The 22,549-nt window shown below is 36.3% G+C and overlaps 1 protein-coding gene, 1 long non-coding RNA gene and 1 pseudogene across 6 annotated transcripts; 2 read left to right on the top strand and 1 right to left on the bottom strand.

Annotated features, from left to right (window-relative positions):
* The first annotated feature begins 4,950 nt into the window (after positions 1-4,950).
* Positions 4,951-7,613, top strand: LOC117620348 (PKS-NRPS hybrid synthetase CHGG_01239-like). The gene is made up of 2 exons (XM_034350521.1): positions 4,951-5,011; positions 5,680-7,613. The coding sequence occupies exons 1-2, from the start codon at positions 4,951-4,953 to the stop codon at positions 7,611-7,613; spliced, it is 1,995 nt and encodes a 664-aa protein (XP_034206412.1).
* A 1,164-nt stretch (positions 7,614-8,777) lies between these two features.
* Positions 8,778-22,474, top strand: LOC117634217 (annotated as a pseudogene).
* On the bottom strand, positions 9,460-18,766 carry LOC117634224. Of its 5 annotated transcripts, XR_004586752.1 has the most exons (9): positions 18,265-18,766; positions 17,308-17,540; positions 16,282-16,523; positions 13,781-13,962; positions 12,827-12,916; positions 10,505-10,541; positions 10,362-10,430; positions 10,114-10,188; positions 9,460-9,713 (listed from the first exon to the last, which is right to left on the bottom strand). It is a non-coding gene; the product is annotated as an uncharacterized LOC117634224 (long non-coding RNA). The 5 variants fall into 5 exon arrangements; XR_004586749.1 differs by having other exon boundaries at positions 10,362-10,541; positions 16,282-16,593; XR_004586748.1 differs by having other exon boundaries at positions 10,362-10,541.
* Positions 22,475-22,549: the final 75 nt, after the last annotated feature.

Below are 22,549 nucleotides of genomic sequence, written 5' to 3'. Positions count from 1 at the left end.
CTCATATTTTATCGTCTTTTCCTTTTCGGTTAGTGAATAAGTCCACTTAGGCGTTTTGAATAAAAGCCCCTCGTCTTTTCCTTTATAAATAGTTACACAAGCAAAATAAGAATGAAACTAACTACATTGGATTGGATTCTCACAAGCAAATCCGTCATCCAATCCAATTATGTCGGTTTCAAAAACTAGTAAAGTGATCGTCAAATCATCAAAATAAAATTGAATTGAATTGAATTTGATCGGCCAGTTTGGACAGATTGGAGACGTCTAATCCGCTACTTGGGCAAGACCAAATGTCTCATCACTTTGCCCAAATACACTCAAAACTCTCTTCTAACTCAGGCACCACAGTATTGTGGGTATGTATGTGTCATACCAACGCCACTTAGGCGACATGTTTCACCCTTACCACTGCTCCCTAGAGCACATCCATCGTGGCTCTAGACTTTGACATCCAAAGTCTTAACATTCACCATACTAGAATCTCACCTCAATGGACATCATGAATTTGACTATATATGTAGAGCACTTTTCTATTTTTGTATAAATTTAGTTGTGCTTCTCGATAGGGCTTAGGGTTTAGGCTTCCAATTTTTTTCTTTTAATTTTTTCAGTTTTCATTTTTTAAAGACATTTTATTTTAATCTTTAATTACTTTTTGAATATTTTAGTTCAAATTTACAATTTTAGTATTTAAATTGATGTAATATGACAGTAGGATAAATTTGAAACAAAATAGGAATTTGGAGGATAATTGGCGTGAAAAAAAGAGTTGTTGACCAAAACAAAACTCGACATAAGTGCAAGTAGGGGTCGCCATTTGGCTTGCTAGTCCATGGGCCGATGTGGACCCGTCTATAGGTCATGGGTTGTCCCATCCTGTTATTTAGTGGGCTGAGCTTGGATTGTGTGTTTAAAGCCCAGCTCGACCCATAGGTATAGCCCTTTTGAGCCCATGAAAGCCCAGCCAACAAGTCCATATATATATATATATAATATTATAATATATAAATATAACTGGGATTAGGATTAAGGCTAGTGACAACTCTTTTTAGAGCTGTTGGTTTAGTAAAGTCCTGTTCCAAGCCTAATACCTCGATTAAAAAAAAAAAAAGGCATTTGCCATTAAGCATGGAAACACGCTCATATAACATAGCCGGTCTCACTCAATCTCTAAGACCTAGCAGCTCTCACTCGACCTATCCATCAGTAGGCCTTATCATTTGGCCCGCGGGCTCATGGGCCGATGGGGGCCCTCCCGGCCCATCGAAAAAATGCTCGGCCCGTTATGGGCTTTGAGATGGCTCGGCCCACCTTGGGCCGGGCTAGGCTTGGACTTGGGTGTCTGAAGCCCGGCCTGGCCCATAGGCCAGGCCCGATTAAGCCCAAGAAAGCCCAATTATGCCCGCCCACAAAAGCCAGGCCCATTAGGCCTGCATACATATATAATTATGTATAAATAAGAGTTTAGGTTTATGATTATATCACTTAAATCACATATATAATTTGTTTCATTTCATTTACTTTTCTTTACTCATTCCTAGTTTATAATTGGATGATTAGCACATTAATTTGTGTCAATTATTAATTCAACAATTATATATATATAGTCCTGATCTCTTGGACTACAGAGGTCCAGAGATTTGTGGTCACTCACGTTGGATGCAAATTCAACAGTTCACTCAATCTTGCACTCATTTTAAGAAACTTTTTTGAACTATTGGATTAATATCCAACGGTGGGTGACCACAATCTCTTGGACTCATGTGGTCCAAGACATCGAGACTGTATACATATATATATAAGATGAATAACATATCACATCACCAAATATAATCATATCACGAAACATAATCGTACCACCAAATATAATGATGCTTTTCTTGAACACATCACCAAATATTTGCATATTTATTCATACATCCTTTAAATTTTTTTTTTTTGATACTTATTATTTTTTAAAATTATTTCTTAAAATATATTACGATCTAATTATGTAATAACCTCAAAAATAATACTTGGTTTTATTATTTTTGTGGAAAATCATATATGACAGGACCCGACCCAATTTCCACTTTGGAATTCGAGCCAAATGACCTTTTTACCCTTCTTGCTTCAATTTCTCTTTAAAATTCCCTTAGACTTCTGCCGAAAATTCGGCAGAGTCTCCCCTGTATTTTGACCAATCCCAAAATTTTTCCACCTGTTAAGCAATCAGTAAAACCATCTCAACAGCCAGAACATCTCAAGTAACAGATCTCAGCTCCATTTTTCCACTAATACTAGATATCAGAGCATACTCTAAAGTTTTCAAGGTTTCAAGGATTTTCTACAAAACTCTACCTTGGTGCGGAAGCTATAATTGGCCCGGTGGTGGATCCCGCGTACTTCTACGGCCTGGGGGTGAAAACAGTTTGAAGATGTGAGTGGACCAAACATAAGAATTCTAGAAAACAGTTTATCAATCATAATAACCCCCACTATAAAAATTGTTAAATAAACTGAATACGTACATTCCATTTAAAGCCTACTAAACTCAAAGCATTCCATGTAAATCATAATCAAGCTCGATAAATTTTATTCAAAAGCACTGAAATCAAAGCTTGTATAAAACACTGAAATCAAACTTGTATAAAAGCACTGTACTCAAACCTTGTATAACTGAACAAAACTATATAAATGTATCAATGCCTGAAAAATCAGAGAAGATAGTATAAAATAGCTGAAAGTCATAGCTGTATAAAAGAGCTTAAAATTCTTTAAAATTACCACCTAATTGTACCCCTGTCTTATCCGTCAATTCCCTGGCAGGTCTCGGGCGCACGCAGGCTACCCGAGCCGCAAACTGGCGAAATCAGGGGACTATGATCAGCCTGTCCCGCCGGCAGATTCCTCGATGACACCAAATTAGCTCGAGTAGCTCTGGCAGGATGCAGGGGACCGTAGTCAGCCTGATCCGCAATCTTGGCAGGTCTCGGGGACACAGAGTCAGCCGAGCCACAATCCTGGCAGGTCTCGAGACACCAAGTCTGCCGAGCCGCAAATCCTGGCACTCACGGTCCGAGCGTCCCCGAAACTCGTGAGGCAAAGTCAAGTGCACTGACATAAACTGAAATCGGACTGGATGTCCGTAGACATCGGTCCAACTCTGGGTAATCACCAAAATAAATGGGTACGAGGTGGTTTTAAAATAAAATCCTTTAGAAAAATCTGAATAACAACTGAAATCTCAAGTTGTGCTGCTATTTCTTCTGTCATAAGCCTCAAAATCTGTTTTCTATAACTCTTAAGTATGTAAAAGTAAGCAGCACACAACTTATAGAACTATTTCTGTATTAATCATGCTCGGAAACACAATAAAGCTTACTCAAGATCAAATAAGGAATTTAATCAAATAAACTCGTTCATAAAACTCTTTTATATAAAATCAATATAAAATCACTTAAGAAATCTTATTTATGGAAAACCTCTATATAACTCATTCATATAAAATAATTCATGAAAGAAAGTCCACTCACAGATGGTCCGAGCTACTTTGACCCTTCAAAGGTCTCTTTTGCAATCCTGTCGGGCTCATGGTGCCTTACTCGATCGATTTGGTGGAGAAACGAAGGAGAATTTTGAGCTAGAAGTTCGGGTGGCTTCGAAGGAACCTCCGTCGGAAAACATGGTTTTCCGGCCAACTCAGGGCGGCCCCGGGGTGGAGGTCGGTCAGGTCTTGACGGCGAGACGGAGGCGGACCCGATGGTACCCACGGCAGAGATCGGCTCGGCCTGTGGTGGCCGGGCCATCGCCTGGAAGTCGAACGGGCGCAAGGCTGGGTGCGACGCGAAGGAGAGAGAGGGAAGAGAGAGAAGTGACGGGGGAGAAGAGAGAGAGAGAGATAAAAAGTCTGACTTTTTGGCCAAATTACCGTTTTGCCCTTCGCGGTTTTTAGACCATATCTTCTTCGTTATGGCTCCGATTCGGGTCTACTCCATGTCTACGAACTCGTTTCACCGCGCTCTACGCAATGGCGCAAGCGGCATTCCCAAATTATTTCTCGATCAAAAAGTCAAAATTTTCCCCATTAAATAATGCGAGGGCAAAATTGTCTTTTTGCTAGAAGATATTTTCCTTACTTTTTAGATATTTTCTTTCTTTTTAGATATTTTGTTTTGGGTTCTTACAGTATAAGTTGTGTAATAACCAAATATTGGGTGTTTTATGAATTTGGTTTGATATGAAAATATTAGAATTAAGTGAGTTTAATTTTTTATTTGGACTAAAATGCCCTTATGATTAAGTTTATGATTTTTTTGTAATTAAGTGGGGCCCGTTTAGGCCCGGCCCGATGGGCTTTCTCAAGCCCCGCTCATGGGTCGGGCTTGGGCTTTAAATTTTCTAAAAAAACCCGGTCCAGCCCAGCCCGATATTTTCTCTCTCCTCTTTAAAGTTCGGCCCGACCCAGCCCAACCCAAACCTATTAAATTTGGGCCGGGCATTGACGAGCCCTATCCATCAAGCACAGAAACATGCTTGGTAAAGTCCAGTTGCTTTGCTACTATTATGAACTCTAGGTTTAAATTATTTACAATTTGTGAATGGTTAAAGATGATGGGCATTGATCAATTAACCATTGACTCAAAACTTTTAACTTTAAAAACTTTATTGTTTATGTTATTTGATAGGGAGCTGATTTCCCCACTCCCATTTTCTCCACTTACACTCCCTTTTGCTTTATAATAATTTTTAATCAATTTTTTTCTTTTTTGAAAATTAATGTTTTGATAATTAAAATTAAGAAAAGTTAACATAAAATAAAAAAGAAGTTAGAGCGTCTTCTTCTATTTTGATACCTAAACCCTCTTCTTCTCCTTCATCGTGTCTTTCCCACTTCTCATACCCATAGCTACCCAATCCTTCTCCTACCCAAAGCAAATACTCTTAATTATTGGTAAAAGGTTAGCTATGGATGAAGAACAACAATTGGAGTCTGAGTTGCAGAGGATTTTAGACATGGTGGGCAACAGTGATTTGAGTGGAATGACATAATTTAGTAATCCTTCAAATTCTCAAGATATTATGCATGGTACGTTTTATTTCTTACTTAATCTAACTTTATCGATTATTAGCAATGAATTAGCATATTGGTTTTATGTATGTGTGTGTATCTTTACATTTAACCTTTTCATAAGGGATTTGTTAACCTTGTGGGGAGATGGCATTGATGGTTTACATCTCTGTGTCCAAAAGGAAGCTTTTTGAACTCTAGAAGATCTTTCTGTATTAAAAAGAAATTCACTTGGCTAAGCATTACCTATTATCTTATTCATAGGTTCAATTTTACAAAATACTTGGTGCTCTGATGAATTGCAATTCAATTTTGAGTTTGTTTTTTGTATGCTCTGTCTTTCTTTTGCCCTCTTATCTTCTCATGTGCACACAAAGACAAGTTTAAATTAGTGCCACTGCTATCTCTTTATTTTTGCCCTTGGGCAAAGGTCGTGGTGACCTGCTGGTGCAACCCATTGGAGGCGCCAACCAACTGCTCGATGAAATGTTTCATAGCAGTACCTATTCTGTTATATATATTCATTCTTAACTAATATGTGATAGGCAGTGAAGCATAAACATTCTTCATAGTTGTAGCCAATGTGTAGTTTATATTTCATATAAATTGGATGGTTTGTGATATAGGCAGTGAAGCATCGATTGATAAAAGTGACAAAATGCTCTCTTTGACAAACAAAAATTTTCAAAATCGGGAAGACCTCATTGAAGCTGCTCGTAAGATTGCCTTTGCGCAAGGGTATGCACTAGTTATTAGAAGATCTAAATCCGAGATATATGTTGTCCTTGGTTGTGATAGAGGCGGTAATTATAAAAGCAGAAAAGTTCCACTAGAGGAAAGAAAAAAGAAATCAGCATCTCGCCTCATAAACTGTCCATTTGAAATTTGGGGCAAAAAGAAAAGGAAACTTCAAGGATTTTGGAAGTTGGAGATTAAAAGTTTGTTGCATAATCATGAACCTTCAACGGACATGTCTGGACATCCTTATTGTCGTCGATTTTCAAATGAGGAAATTATGCGGATTAAAGAAATGTGTATGGCTGGTATACCACCGCGCCAAATTCTCTCTTCACTTCGACAGAGCAATCCTCATCTTCGAGCAATTTCCCGAAACATTTACAATAAGAAGGCTAAAATTTTGGAAGAGAGCCTAGCAGGACGTACGGTTATTCAAGCATTAGTGGATGAACTTGGTGAAGGTGGTTTCTCTTATAACATTGAGTATGACCAAGAAGGGTATTTGACTCATTTGTTTTTTGCTCATCCTATATCAATTGAATTGAGTAAGAGTTACCCACATGTCTTTCTGATGGATTGCACTTATAAAACTAATAAGTATAAGATGCCATTATTGGATATAATAGGAGTTTCAAGTTTCAACACTTCATTCTACTCTTGTTTTGTCTTCATGCAAAAAGAAGAAGAGAAGGATTATGTGTGGGCTCTAGAAATGTTCAATAAAATTTTGGGAGTTCATAATCAGCCATTGGTGATCATATCAGATAGAGAATTGGCCTTAATGAATGCTATACGCATTGTATTCCCAAGTGCTTGTAATTTGTTATGCGTGTGGCATATTGAGAAAAACATTCTTGCAAATTGTAAACCTCATTTTAGAGAAGAAGTTGATTGGGTTGCTTTCCTATCTACTTGGGCTGATTTAATCAAATCTCCAAATGAATCATCATTCGATAAAGCTTGGGATTGTTTTGAAAATGAGTACAAGGAGAATGCAGCTGTTTTGAACTATATTAAAGGTACTTGGCTGCCATTGAAAGAAAAATTTGTAAGTGCATGGACAGATGAGGTTGCACACTTAGGTAATCGGGCTACTTCAAGAGCTGAAGGTGCACATGCAACACTAAAGAAGTATCTTCAAGTTTCAACCGGAGGTCTTCGTGAGGTAAAAGAAAAAATATGTCTTGCTATTGAACATCAATTTCAAGAAATCAAAACTCAACTCTCAAGTGAAAAGGTTCGTGTTCCACATAGACTTCGGATTCCATTCTTTAAAGAAGTTGTTACTCATGTATCTATGTTTGCTTTAGATGAGTTATACAAGCAACATGAAGCTGCAAAATATGGTAATCTTTCATCTCAATGCACAGGCCATTTTTTCAAAACGATGGGCATTCCTTGTGGACACATGATTAAGGATATGAAAATTCAAGTATTGCCTTTAAATGCCATACATAATCAGTGGAGGATCGATGCACGATTGTTTAACAATGATCAACATGCAAGTTTGGATGATGAAAATGATCAAATAAATAGTCTTCTATTGGACTTCAAAGAAAAGTATGAAAAACTGCCCATTCTTCAAAAAGATGATACAAAGAGACAACTATCTCAATTTGTTGGTACTTCTTTTCCCTTAATTCTGGAGCCTAAGATTCAACCTCATAAAGGACGGCCACTAGGGTCAAAGAAGAGAAATGAATCTAGCTCTACAAGGCGTGAACCATCAAAATTTGAGATAGTTGAAAAGTCTCGTAAATGTAGTGTTTGCAAAGGTGTTGGCCACAATAAAAGTACTTGTCCATTTCAAGTTGCCTCTTAATTCTACCTTTTGGAAATGGATAGAAATGTAAGTATTTGTATGCCAAATTATTTAATTTTTTTTTTTACCAAGTATGTGAGTACTATTTTTCTTTGTTATAGTTAATAGATAATAAATTTTTTCGACTAACATGTTTACAGGTAGAAGAACCAAAGAATGTTACTAACCAAACTGTCATTAGGAGCTTAGATATGCAGAGAGCAAGGTACTTCTTATGCATAATAGTCTCATATTTTTATTCTTTCATAATTTTCAAAGTAATTGTACATGTCATCTTATTAAAGGGAATTGTATCTCATCAAATTTTATAGTACTAAATAGTATTATGAGAGATCAATTAGTTTGTTAATTAATTAGTCTTCTTTCTTGTAGGTATTTTGAAGTGGTTGGATGGATTCATCCTTATTTCACATGTCTTTTTTTTAACACAAGGAAGAAGTGTTGTATGGAATGATACAGTTTGGTTAATGGAGCTAAATTTTTTGGCAACCATGATGGTTTTGTCTGTACTTTTTGGTTGTTACTCTTGTTGCTATCTCTGTTTAGCCATATTTTTTGGTTTTCAATGAAGTTTCAGCTATTGACCAAAAAAAGAACATGCCAATGGAGCTAAGTTTTTTGCTTTCTTTTATTTCTCATGTTATCTGAACAGTCCAATGAAGCATCTAAGTAAATATTTATATTTTGTTCTCGAATGGATCACTATTTTCTAGTTTGAGAATGAGAGATGCCAGATGCAAATGAATCACTAAAGAAATATTTTGCCTATTCACAAAAAATAAAAATTAAAAAATAATAAAAATCCCTATGGTTGCAAGGTTTATCCGTGGGCATGTGTTTTTGTAGCAAGTTGAACACATAATTTTGCCTAGACAAATATACAGTGTTAATTATTTCTTACTTGATGAAAGGAAAAAAAAAAGCAAGTTGGAAAATTAAGTGTAAAGAAAAAGAAATAATATAAAAGTGAAGTAAAAAAGAAATAAGATAGGCTAAGGGTAGAATAGGAAAGAGAAAGAACAAAAAAGAAAAAAAATTGATTAAAAATCATTAAAAAGCAAAAGGGAGTGTAAGTAGAGAAAATGAAAGTGGGGAAATCAGCTCCCATTTGATATCTATAGAAGAGTGTTATGTCTGATGTGGGTTGAAATGTGCAAACTTCAATTGTAACTTCAACTACCTTGAGCCAAGCTCCTGGTTCTATAGTTGTCCTTATTATGAGAAATTTCTTTATGCAAGGCTTGAAAAAGGCAAAGCTATCTTCTTCTTCCACTGCTACTTCTGAGTTACAATTTTACCATTTAGGTCCGTGAAAGCCCAGGCCAGGGGCCGGCTCGACCCCTGCCGTTTATTTCCTCAAGTCTGAAAATGCCCGGCCCGGCCCCACCTATTGACGAGCCCTAATAAATAAATGTACATATTACACCACGTTACGTATGATTGTCACGTCGAAAACCTTTTACACGCCTCAGAGCTGCCGCTCCTCCTTTGAGTCTCTGAATTTTCATGCACTCTATTCCGACGCTCTCTCCAAAGTTGTAAGGTAAATCTTCTTCAAACCCTCTCTCTCTCTTACTGTATTTTGTTAGCTCTTTTTTTTTTTTTTTTTTTTTTTTTTTTTTTTTTTTTTTTTTTTTTTTTTTTTTTTTTTTTCTGATTATCGTCGCCTGCCAAGTCTTTGTCCTCCTTGGTTATGGTGATTTCGGAAGTGGAAGGTTCCAGCGAAGTTGAGGCAAATTTCTTGTAACTTAGGATTCTGTGTTTCATTTTCAGTTTTCAACTAGCAAGAAAGCCCGCGCGATGCTGCGGGTTTTGAAATTGCGCAGACCAAATTAGATTGTTTATATATATAATGAGATGTAATTTATAACATTATAAAGGAGTGTATGTTGGAAAAAAGCATGTAAAAACATATTTTACAGGCTACTTGTTATGTTAAAGTACTACACTTGTTTTTATATACATTGAGATGTTTATAGTAGGAAGTAGACATCAAAATAGCAAAATTTGGATAGTTTTGTACACCATGTTATCTAATTGGGCGAGCTTTGTTTTGCAATTTCTTCATGACTTTTCTTCTCTTTGATGGAGGTCTTGACTCTGTTGTAAAAAAGTGGGAAAATAGCAAGTGTTAATGTTGATGAATGGGGAAAATTGAGTTATGACAATAATCATAAACATCTAATTATGTATAAATAGGAATAATATAATTTTACATTTTAATAAGAAAGTTATAAATGGTTTTCCAATTGAAGAAATACAAAATAACGAAATTAAATAAGAACTCAATGTTTTTCTTTACTTTTAAGATATGAATAATATGAAAGTAAACATATTTTAAATTCTGTGTTCATCTAAAGGAAAAGGTTGTGGAAGAAAAGAAAAATACAAACATGAAAATGCAAAAATGATGAGCAAACAAACATTACAAAAATAAAGAAATCAGTACCAAAAAAAATAGTAGAGAGTATAAGGAATAGAGAGGCAATCATGAATATACCTTTAAAGCGAAGAATGGTTAAACAATTTGGGCGAACGACTGCTTCTCGTATTTGGATTTCGTACCCAAGCTCACCTGAAACAATCAAAATTTCATGGAAGCCTGAGATTAAATCAGGGGGAAAACAACATAAGGAAGAGAGCAGGAAACACGTAGTAGTAGAGGCAAGTCGAATTTTGTGAAGGAATTTTGAGGCAACACAAACGAAAAAAGAAAAAGTCAATAAATCAAAATGAAGAAACATTAACCTGAAAGTTATCTTCGCTTCTTTGCTTCAGTGATTGCTTATACGTCAGAGAGGTGAGAGACAATTGAATCTGTTGAGATAAAATTCCAAAGTTTCAATACAACACGTAGATTTGAATAACTTTTTAATTTTCATAAGTCATACCTGAAGCAATTGGATGACTGCCTAACTGTGATTCATACTGAAAAAAATAAATAAATAAATAAACAGTAATTAGAATGAAGTACAACAACCACATAATTACATAGCCTCAAAATACAACCAACCAACCAACTTTAAGCAAATACTTAAATTTCAGGATTCTAACAGTCTAACTACAAAAGAATTCTAACATTACACATCATGAAGCATGAAACTTAAATTGAATCCATACAACTAAAAACTAATATGAAATGCACAGCAAAATCCAAGTACAAAGGAAAACATGATTAGACATTCATGAAACCCAGAACTGAAATCAGAGCGTTACCTAAGAAAAAAAAAAGGAAGTGCAGGGTGTCTTGCAAGTCATGTTCATCATGTTCATGCTTTAAAAAATCATAAACTAAAGTGAAACAATATGTGGATGCCAAAAAAAAAAAAAAAAATGCAATTTAGGTAAGCGAAAGCAGAGATGGAGAGAAAAGGAAATTTGTTCATTTGTTTTACTTTGCTAACAATATCCAGAAAACACACAACTCAATTAATAAAATTTCAGATGGCAGTTTAACTATTTTGAGCTTAAATATTCAAGGAGAATAAGCACGTAAAATAATAATGAAAAAAAAAAAAAAACTCTTGAGGACCATGCCACTAATTTGTGACGTGAATATAAGAAAGAATCAACATCTTCATAAAGACAGTTAGAAATCCAAAATGGTTGAAACTGCAAAACGAAGATATAGATATTTTTCTTCAAAAATCCCAACTTCAGTGGTATAAAAAAAATAATTTATTGCACCCTTAATCCTCATATCAGAACAATCATTTGGTAGGCATGATTAGAAAAAAGGGAAATGCCAGGCCAACAAAAATTGCAGACACAGCCGTAGGATCATGGGTGAACACCTTTCCAAATGTATGTTACTCCTTTTTGGAACCTTGATCTCTTGGAGCTATTCCAATAACAATAAGATCCTTAATGATTGCAAAACCTTGTCCCATTTTTTTAAAACCATGAATCTTACTTATTTTATGCAGTTTGACATTTAATGAACTCAAATGGAATGTCTTGCTGTAAACTCCAACTAACTGAGTAATATAACTTGAATGCCTTCATTGAAATAGATTCTTAAAAAAGGGAAATGCCAAGCCGACAAAAATTGAACTTAAAATGCATGTTCAAAGTAGTTAGCAGAAAGACCCAAAAACAACCAAAGTAATGTGAACTTTCGAAGTAAGATGGAGAAGATTGAAGGATTAAGAGCCGCAACAACTGCACATCTCATATAAAAAATTAGAAAATCAGAATAGATGAAAACCATTTGGTGAACCAAAAATAAAAGAAAACCCCTACATCTATTAGTTGGAGAAACAAAGGAAAACGCCAGAAAACAGAATCAAAATGCTTCATAAATTACCATAAAGAACTTTTTTTTTTGGGCAGAAACGATAAAGAACTTAAGTAGACCAAATACGTGATTTACACCAAGTCAACTGCAGCTGGCTGATAATTTCATTGAACCCAACAAAATTAATTCACAAATAAATCAAAAATCCCAAACCAAAATGAAAGAGAGAGATTCATACCATTCACATCAAACCCATCAAATCTAAACGCTTTTATTCATACCATTCACATCAAACCCATCAAATCTAAATGCTTTATTCATTGGTGCTTTGGAGAAACAGCATATGTAATCAAAGAAATTCCATTTGGATCCAAAAATTAGAGATAGTAAACCCTAAACCCTAAACCCTTATCAGATCCATAACTTCTCTCCTTAAGTCTCCATTTCTCCTAAAAATTTATCATCTGTGTAGAGCAAACATAAATGCATTAACCAAGGACATGCAAAACTGCATCAGTCAGCAGTTCCTATTACTCCATTAATATACACTGCAAATCAAAGCTTTATCAATAAAGTCATTTTGCTCAAAACCCAGATACAGAGAGCTCACAAATACTTGAAAGCACATAACTTTAATCTTATTTAAGTAAAATTCAAAGGCCATTGACACCCTTTAAAACCACTCATCTCTCTTGCTAACCACCAGGCGTATATATAGAGCCCCACTTTTGGTCTTAACTACCTAATGGGTAAGGATCTCAGATATCTTATACCTATGATAACTTAATCTTATGCTCTGTGCAGAACCGTTGCAATCCCTGCAGTGAGAGTTGCAAAGTAGGAGACACTATATTACTTAACAACAGGTTTATCATTGATCTCTAATTACTATTTCATAGACAATAATTGAATCATCACCTTACTTTTAATATTACAAAACTAACCAGATGTAAATGTATGTAATTGAGTTCCTTACCTCTCCAGCATTAAATATAAATCTTTCCTTGTCAAAGAATAGCAACACTGAAGGAGATGTATCCTGCGTATCCATTCCAGTCCCTAGCAACTGCAAAGAGTAGAAGCATGGCCAAATTATTAGCCCATGAAAAGGAAAAAAAACAAAAGAACCAAACTCTGCATTCTGAAATTAGGATATACAAACTTTTTTAGTTTTCAATAAGTTTCCATTCAACGCAAAAATCTGCTTGGTAAATCAAACCCACAAACAAAAAAATTCTGAATTTTAACTTTTCTGAATTCTTTCTCGTCATCACTAATGTCCACAAACATAATTCCAATTTAGAAGTCAGATTTTCAAATCCCACATGTTTCCCAAACCAGTCTTCTTCAAGTCAACTATGCTAAAACATTGCAATCAGTTCCTAGAATCACACTCCCAAATTTTCTTTCCCCTACCAAAACAAAAATTATCAAATTCAAATCCCCAGACCCATAAACCAGTATAAGAACGAATTTGAATTAAAACCATGTAGTAAAAGAACGAACATATCTTTAAACAGAGCAACCCAAATAGCAGCATATCCTGCTTACCAAAACAGAGCTATCCTAAACCCTGTAACAAAAGAACCGGCATATCCAAATACCGATTTTCAGGGTTTACCAACTAATTTTTAATAACCAAACAGAAAACCTTATCAAAAGCAATCATATAGTATTCTAATAACTAAATTGTTTAACATGATTTCATCAAAATGATAACACAATCAAATCAATTTCAGTATTTGGATAAAATTTGCAAATCAATAACACAGACCCACAATGAGGAAAATTAGGGATTTGGACTTTTAGGGCAGCAAATTAAAACAGGTCTTATAGTTTAATCAAATAAGATCCAAGATATTAGTAACAACAAAAATGAAAAAGAAAAGCAACAAAAATCGAATGGAAAGATGAAGCAAAATTCACTTACAGATCAGTGAGAGAAAGAGACTGAAACAGAGAGAAAGCTGGAGTTCGATCTGAAGAAGAAGACCAATGCACGCCACTCCTATAAAAATCGAAGCCTCCAGATAATCTCCAACAGTAAACCGACCTCTTCCATCATTGCCCCGCAACCAGGCCAACCAACCTGGTTAGAAGCGAACCCAGCATCTGATAGAACGAAAGGCAAGCCGTTACAATCGAAGGAGAGGGGGGGCAAAACGGGGAAAACACAAAGCAATTAACCAAGGGTAAAACCGTAATTTCACTGTGTATCTACATATATGCATACCTATTATAAACTAAGTACATAGTATAAAAGTGTTTTATATAACTGCATTATAATTATAAAGAAACGATATTAATTTTTATTCAATCAAAATGACATAGCTATAAAAAAAAATTATATATATATATATATATATATATATAAGAATTCTAGATATCGATTATTTTATCAGACAACCACTCTCTCACTCAGGATTGAATTGTTGGACAGACTGTGATCTACATAAGTCTGCAGCAATTTTAATATCCTGACACCCCATTGGCTATCTCATTTTCCTTTTTTTGCATGTAAAACTATTAAAATGATTTTAATGTATCACTATGGTCAGATTTCAAACAGAAGCCAAAATATGGGCATACAGCAGGCAAGGTATATGTGCTTGAAGGGCTTTAGTCACTTCATACAGAAGAAACCAAAATTCCAAAAGTCTGCATTTTTAAGCCAAAGCTCCAAATGTGAAGCACCTATCATGATCTTCTCATGGTATTCCTACTCCTCAAGGTAAGTATCCCTTATTCTTTCCAGCATGCTGTTTAGCAAGTATGCTACAGAACAGTATGGCACAACAGCACGCTGGAGAAGTGATCAGAGACATCTTTTGATATCTTCAATACCCAGAGGTTCTAAGAAATCATCAGAATAGAAGAAAGCAACTCAAGGGCAAAAATATGGGTTGGACCAAACCAACCTCATGTTATGGCACACATCTCTATAGTGTGCATATCAGAAGAGTTAATAAGAAGAAGAAGCTCCAAAATATTGAGATCAACTCAGGCTTTGAGCACAAACCAATCTGTTACTTAGTTTCTTAAGCCAACTAATCTCAAGTTCACAAAAGTCATTATGATTAATTGCTAATTAAATATCACCAGCTCACAAAACAAACCCACCCATGAAAATGAATACTGAGCTATCATTCAAGTGTATCAAACTTGCCATCATTCTTACCGTAACTAATAACTGCTAAACTCAAAATTCCAAACCTCCTTTGTTCAATTCTAGCATCATTTGCACTTTATGCTACATTCCATAAAATTCCACAATTTGCAGTGGTAACTAACACTCTTCACTCACATAAACTAAAACATGATGGTTGCTACAAAACTGAAGATCCACATTCAAGCTCCATACAAATCAAAATCTACGGTTTATTTCCTCGAGATGTGCCTACAAACTGAAGATCCACATTCATACTCAATTCAAGTCAAAATCTACACTTTATTTCCTCAAGCCACTCCTACTTCAGAAACACTAAAAGCATGTTTTTTATATCCCCCATTCTAGAAAACCCCAAATCTGAAACTCAATTCTTTTCTTCATTTCTCCTACATTTTGTCAATTGTCACCAATAAAACCAACATAGAAAAAAACATAAAGATTGCAGCAGACATCACAATAAACAATTCAACATTCCAACATAATCAAATCATGAATTGAGCAACAATTCTCTTAATTCTTACACAGAATCGAAAACATTTCATCACAACATAAAAAACTGGTTCCAAATTTCCACCTGAGCCAGACAATCGCATTATTGTTATCCAAAAGCAGATTGCTAGTTAATCATTCTTAGTTTCTATTTTAGCAAAACCTGATTAATGTCCACTTATCTACCAAGCATACCAAACTGACAATGTAAACCATATTGTTTCCCTAAACACCATATGTTGGAGAGCCAATCTAAAGAGAGAAAATAGCACTTTATCAGCATGGTTGCTAGTTAATCATTCTTAATTTCTATTTTGCCAAAACCTGATTAAACTTCACCCTTTTTTTTTTTCTTTTTTTTTTTGCTTGTATTTTATCATCAATTTTATTACCAACAGCAGATAAAAAAAAAAGGGAATTTTTTCGATAAAAATAAAACATGTTTAGTCTTTGCTTTCCAATGTTTTTATCCAAAAACCTGAAAATCAAAGTAACCAAATAAATGAACCCAATCATCCCTAATTTCTATTTTGTCAAAACCTAATTAAGCTTCACTTCATTTTTGCTTGTATTTTATCATCAATTTCATCATTGGAATCAAATAAATGAACCGAAATTGCTAAAAAACTAACTAAATAAACCATTAGAGATTATTCAAAAACCTGAAATCAAAATAACCTGAAATCAAAAACTAAATAAACCCGAAATTGCCAACAATCAAATTCATGAAATAAAGATCAAAACATCTGTCCAAAAGTTCATGAGATGCATACCTGAGGAGCAACGATGCAAATACTCGTAAGCAAGAAAGATAGAAGCATCAGTCGAAGGATGTGGAAAAAACGAAATCTCCCGATCCCAAAGCTGTGGCTGGATTTGCAGCTCACCTCCCAACCAAAAATCGACGGCCACCAACGCATCTCGTGCAACGGACACAGCTCTTCCATGGCTGCCCCCCAACCAGCTGGTTGCAAACGAACTGAAGGCAGAGCTCTCTCTCAACGAACGAAACTATCTGAACGAAGGAGGAAGGGCAAAACGGGAACAAAAGAAACTGTTTAGTCAAGGGCAGTTTCGCCATTTCACTGTGCACCAGAAAAAAAAAACAGAAACAGCAGAAAAATGAGGGGCATTTCCGTCATTACACTGTGCTTAGCTACAGTGTTTAGTTGCATTGGGCTTTAGTATATATAGAATAGAATAGAATTTCCATTCACCCATCTCCTACGTTAAAGTAGTGACCTTTAAATAGGATGAAATAAACACTCCTACATATATCCATGTAAACGGATAACATCAGTAGAAATGCGTGACCAGCCTTTAACAGTCAAGAGTTCAAAATCTAACAACAATAGGAACCCAATCACAGCTGCCTTCCCATTTATGAAAACACACACAGATATACAAAGGTACAAACTTGGACTGAAATAACATACAAAGATGCATAATTTCACTCTCACAACCAAACCCAATTCCCTCCCCCTCCATTTATACCCCTCAAATTCACAGAAATCATAAAATGTAACACCAAAAGGAAATGAAGTGATGGAGAAAAGAGTGATATTGGAGAGGCCAAGCGAGAGAAGAGGATTGAGGGGAGAGAGACCAGTGAAGGGCCCAGAATAAAAACAATTAAGAAGACAACAACAACAAAAGTGTATATATGAAATCAGAACCTTCTAATGCCGATGCTTTCTTTACCTCTACGAAAACTCTGCAAGCTAAACCCATGTATGGTACAATACCTCAGTTCTAATGAATCAAAACGAAAAAGATAGAAAGCGTTCCATGATCAGTACCTGTAGCCCTAATCCGCATCCAAATGTGTAGAGCCTCTTTTTAACACTCATCCACTTTCAAACTCCATGGCGCAGATCCGAGGAGTTTGGGAAGCCCTAGTTCTCTTCTAGCAACCTACTATTCTCCTCTGTTTTTCTCTCTCTAGCTCTCATCAACATCATCAGGCTGCGCTCTCTTTCTCTATCTCATACATGTTCATTCATATTTATAGCCAGCAGACCAGATCAAATAGCTAATGAGGTATCACAAAAACATAAATTGAAATAATTCAGCAAACACAAATCAAATGAACACAGTTCAACCAAGTATAGCTTATAACCATACCCAAAAGTGAAGTCTATGTTTCAAGATTTTGAAATATTAAATAGATAACCCTTCTTAAATTATACATCAAGCAATCGTCTGGGAAAATTAACAATCACAATCAAACAATTCTAAGCTAGCACAAAGGATCCTTATTGCAGAAAATTAAAGATGATGACAGCAACATAAAACTATCAAGTTTGATACTAATGACCAAGTTACATACTTGGTTCTTTGCTGATCTCAACAAAGTCTAAAGAAAGCTGTAATAGTGAACTGAGTCCTTTGTAATCAACTGTAATCTTGAGTTTCTTTTTCTTTGGAAAATTAAATTTAAAAAAAAAAAAAAAAAACAACAACTACAAAACAAAAAGAGTACATAGGACCCTCCTTGATGTATACGCACTCCATAGACTGAACCTTTTTTTTTATAAAAGTAAATCCAAGAGTCATAGAATACTAAGACAATGGCAATGAAAATTTTAATTTAATATGTAAGAGTCATAGAACAGTACCCGTGAGAATAAGATTACCATGAACTGATTTCAGCTCATGTTAAAGCTGAGCATCCAATACAATTAACTCAATTGAAGACAAAACCAATCAAAATCAGAAAAAGCATTCAATAGCTCAAACCGAGATAAAGACCGAACCTTGAGATAGAGAACGCCACCTCCCAAATTGGGTTTGTCCCGATCGCCTTCGGTGAACTCGAGCCGAGCCTGGTTACCAGAAAAGCAAGCTCCTTCCCATTCAATTGATGTATTGTCGGGAGTCACCGACCCGATAAAAGAAGGCAACAAATCCACAGCACTGTGGAAATTGTTGAGCACCGGCCACGATATCTGACGTGGCAGAACCGGAAGCACATCCTTGATCCTGAGGGTGACCTTGAAAGCGTCCCCAAATCCTAATACTAACCCTAGAAAGCACAACAGCAGCAGTAATAGCCATGGAGTGCGAGAGAAGAGAGACATTGATGGATGGATAGGATGGGTTTTTCCTGGAGCAACTCCAATTGATCAGAAAGAGTTGCAGGAAAATCGACGGCCTCCAACGCATCTCCAGCAACGAACACTGTTCTCCCATGGCTGCCCCCCAACCAGCTGGTTGGAAACGAACTGAAGGCAAGCCTCTGTCTCTGCGAACCAAACCCTCTCAACAAAGGAGGAGGGGCAAAAACGGAAAGAAAAGAAGCTGTTTAGTCAAGGGTATTTTCGCCATTTTACTGTGCACCAGAAAAAAAAACCAAAACAGCAGAAAAAATGAGGGGCATTTTCGTCATTACACTGTGCTTAGCTACAGTGCTTAGTTGCATTGGGCTTTAGTATATATAGAATTTGGTTGCAGCTTGCTTTTTGCTGGGCTTGGTGGCTCTGTATTTAGTCCATTTAAACACACAACTTTTGTTCAGATTTCTTGTTGTTTCATTCAAAGACTCATAAATATATCATCACACATGTGAATACTTAATTGACTTTAGCTGTATAACAAAAATCTCAGCTAATCATTGGAAAACCTCTCTAATTAAGCAACTCAACAATTATTTGTTTAAATCTTATTTTCGCGTGTCATCAACAATTGTGTGGGATTGTTGGTTACAGTAATTCGTTTTTCTTTTTCATCATGAGATTGAGTTTTGTGAAGAAATTGATTGTTTAATATTCTCAGTAGGATTGACTGTTTAGTTGTTGCTGCTTATAGATTCCATGCTAATGGTAATTTTGTAGTTTGGTATGGCACCTTCTCGTAGGTATTTCCAAATGCGTTATTGAAGTTAAGGGGTGTTGGCTCCTATATCCTGTCCTCAAATATTTTTAAAGCAGAAAGACTGTAGTCTTGATGATCTATGCATTTTTGTCTGTGGTGTTACAGTTGGTGCAGCTAATACAATTTTTGGTTGACAAGCGAATTGTGTTTTTTTAAGTAGTGAATGAAGATACTAGATGTTTTAATGTTGAATTATGTTTGAGTTTGTTTGGGTACTTGGGTTTGGTACTTTTAGTGTATTTTATGGTACCTTCATGTTTCAGTCCAAAGATAAATGGTAGATGTTAACTTGATTCTGTTTTGTGTAGACAGACAGACTAATATAAGTAAACATGGTGCAATATAATTTCAAGAAGATGCCTGTGGTACCAAATAGGAAGGACTTCATTGACATTATCCTATCTCGCACCCAGCGACAGACCCCAACCGTAGTCCACAAGGGTTCTGCCATTTCCAGCCTCCGGAAGTTCTATATGCGAAAGTCAAATATACCGAACAGAATTTTCATGAGAAGCTCTCTACAATCATTGATGGGTTTCCCAGGTTGGATGATGTGCACCCATTCTATGGTGACCTCCTTCATGTTCTCTACAACAAAGACCACTACAAGCTTGCACTTGGTCAAGTCAATACTGCAAGGAACCTTATTGGAAAGATTTCTAATGATTATGTGAAATTGTTGAAGTATGGTGATTCACTTTACCGCTGTAAGTGTCTCAAGGTTGCTGCTCTTGGCCGCATGTGCACGGTTGTAAAGAGGATTGGCCCTAGTTTAGCTTACCTAGAACAGATTAGGCAACACATATCAAGACTACCTTCAATTGACCCAAATATCCGTACTATACTGATTTGTGGCTATCCGAATGTTGGAAAGAGCTCATTCATTAACAAGATCACTAGGGCTGATGTGGATGTCCAGCCGTATGCTTTTACCACAAAGTCACTCTTTGTGGGACATACAGATTACAAATTCTTGAGGTACCAGGTAATTGATACACCAGGGATTTTGGACCGACCATTTGAAGATCGTAACATTATTGAGATGTGCAGCATCACAGCGTTGGCGCATTTGAGAGCTGCTGCTGTGTTGTTCTTCTTGGACATCTCGGGGTCTTGTGGGTACAGCATTGCCCAGCAGGCAGCTCTGTTTCACAGCATTAAATTTCTATTTATGAACAAACCATTGATAATAGTCTGCAACAAGACTGATTTGCAGCCATTGGACGGTATATCTGAGGAAGACATGAAGTTGGTTATGGAGATGAAATCTGAAGCAATGAAGACAGTGATTGGTTTAGGAGGTGAGGCTACAAGTGATGAGGGGGTACTCTTAACCTTGAGCACTTTGACTGAGGATGGGGTGATTTCTGTAAAGAATACAGCTTGTGAGAGGTTATTGAATCAGAGAGTGGATTTGAAGATGAAATCCCAAAAGATAAATGACTTCGTAAATCGTTTTCATGTTGCAATGCCACAGCCACGTGACCAGAAGGAAAGGCCTCCATGTATACCTCAATCAGTTCCAGAAGCTAAGGCCAAGCAAGCAGGGGACAAGGAAAAGAGAAACACGGAAAAGGATTTGGAGAATGAGAATGGTGGTGCAGGTGTGTACTCTGCTAATTTGAAGAAGAATTATATCTTAGCTAATGATGAATGGAAAGAGGATGTCATGCCAGAAATTCTTGATGGGCACAATGTGTATGACTTTGTTGATCCTGACATTTTGCATAGGCTTGAGGAGTTGAAACGAGAGGCAGAGGAGGTCGATGATGAGTTTGAGATGGATGATATGGAATTGACTCCAGAAGAGCAAAAGACATTGGTCGAGATAAGGAAAAAGAAAAGCTTGCTCATTCATGAACATAGGATGAAGAAAAGTACGGCTGAGAGTCGACCAACTGTACCAAGGAAATTTGACAAGGACAGGAAGTTCACTTCAAAGAGAATGGGGAGGCAGCTATCAGATTTGGGGCTTGATCCTAGAATGGCAATTAACCGAGCCCGCAGCAGATCTGTCCCTAGGAGGGGCCGGAAGAGGGAGAGATCAGTTGACAGGGGTGATCCTGGCTTTGGGGATGCCATGGATATGGATGTGGATACACCCAACAAGAAGCTGCGAATGATTTCTAGATCCCGTTCGAGGTCAAGATCAAGGCCTCCAAGTGAAGTTGTCCCTGGTGAGGGCTTCAAGGACTCTTCTCAAAAGTCCCAGGCGCTAAGAAAGGTCAAAAAATCTGTTAAGAAGAGAAACAAGGATGCTCGCCGCGGAGAGGCAGATAGAGTGATTCCCACTTTAAAACCAAAGCACTTGTTCTCTGGAAAACGATCAATTGGAAAAACCCAAAGGCGCTGAGATATTTGGAGGTACCTCAGACATATTACATCAATTTTGATTAGCCTTGTCTTTGTTTTGAGCAACCCTTTAGTGAAAGAAAAAAAAATAATAATAAAATAAAATTCCTATGGTGTGACTTTCTAATTCCTGTCTGAAAGTTCTCGAGTTTTAGCTCTATATGCTTAGAGGTAGGTTGCAAATTTATAATCTACATTATTCTCTGATTTTCACTGCCCTTAGAAAAAGAAATACGATTTCATATGTCCAGTTTTCCTTGTTCTGTTGCATACTCACTAAGCCGCAAGGAGACCTATTTTTCGCATATTACTTCATGTCTCTAGACCAATTGGAACAGACTTTTTTTGTGCACAATCTTTTTGAAGTTTTTCTTCTATTAAGCAATATGCCTTTTGTTCTTGCAGGGAAGTAAGTTTATGCTTTTTTGTATTCTGCACCATGGAGTTTACATGCGGTTGAAAGAGTTGGTTCGTTTTTGGTCCAGCAGGCGTTTGCAGTATGCAAGATCATGTGCATGAGGTCTAATAATTTCCTTAGTTCTTAATTGTTTTTGTTAAGGCAATTTTGGATCCTAGATATGCCTAGTTACAATATTTTTGAGTAACGTTCAACTCAACCATCTCATCTTTCCAAAGGCAATTACTCTAGTCCTCAGAAAGATGTCATGAATCTCATTTTATTCCCTAGAAGTGATACTGATCCTACTTACTCCTAAATCAAATTTTGCTGTCTTTACTCAAGTTCGTTGGAATTTCTGTTCAAGATGCTGACTTGGCACGCAAGAGACTCATTTTGTTCCTTATATGTATGACACA

The sequence above is a fragment of the Prunus dulcis genome, chromosome 1 (genome assembly GCF_902201215.1).
Source record: "Prunus dulcis chromosome 1, ALMONDv2, whole genome shotgun sequence".
Lineage (NCBI taxonomy): Eukaryota > Viridiplantae > Streptophyta > Magnoliopsida > Rosales > Rosaceae > Prunus > Prunus dulcis.
Note: the sequence above shows the minus strand (reverse complement) of the source record. Positions and strands in the feature narration are given on the sequence as shown.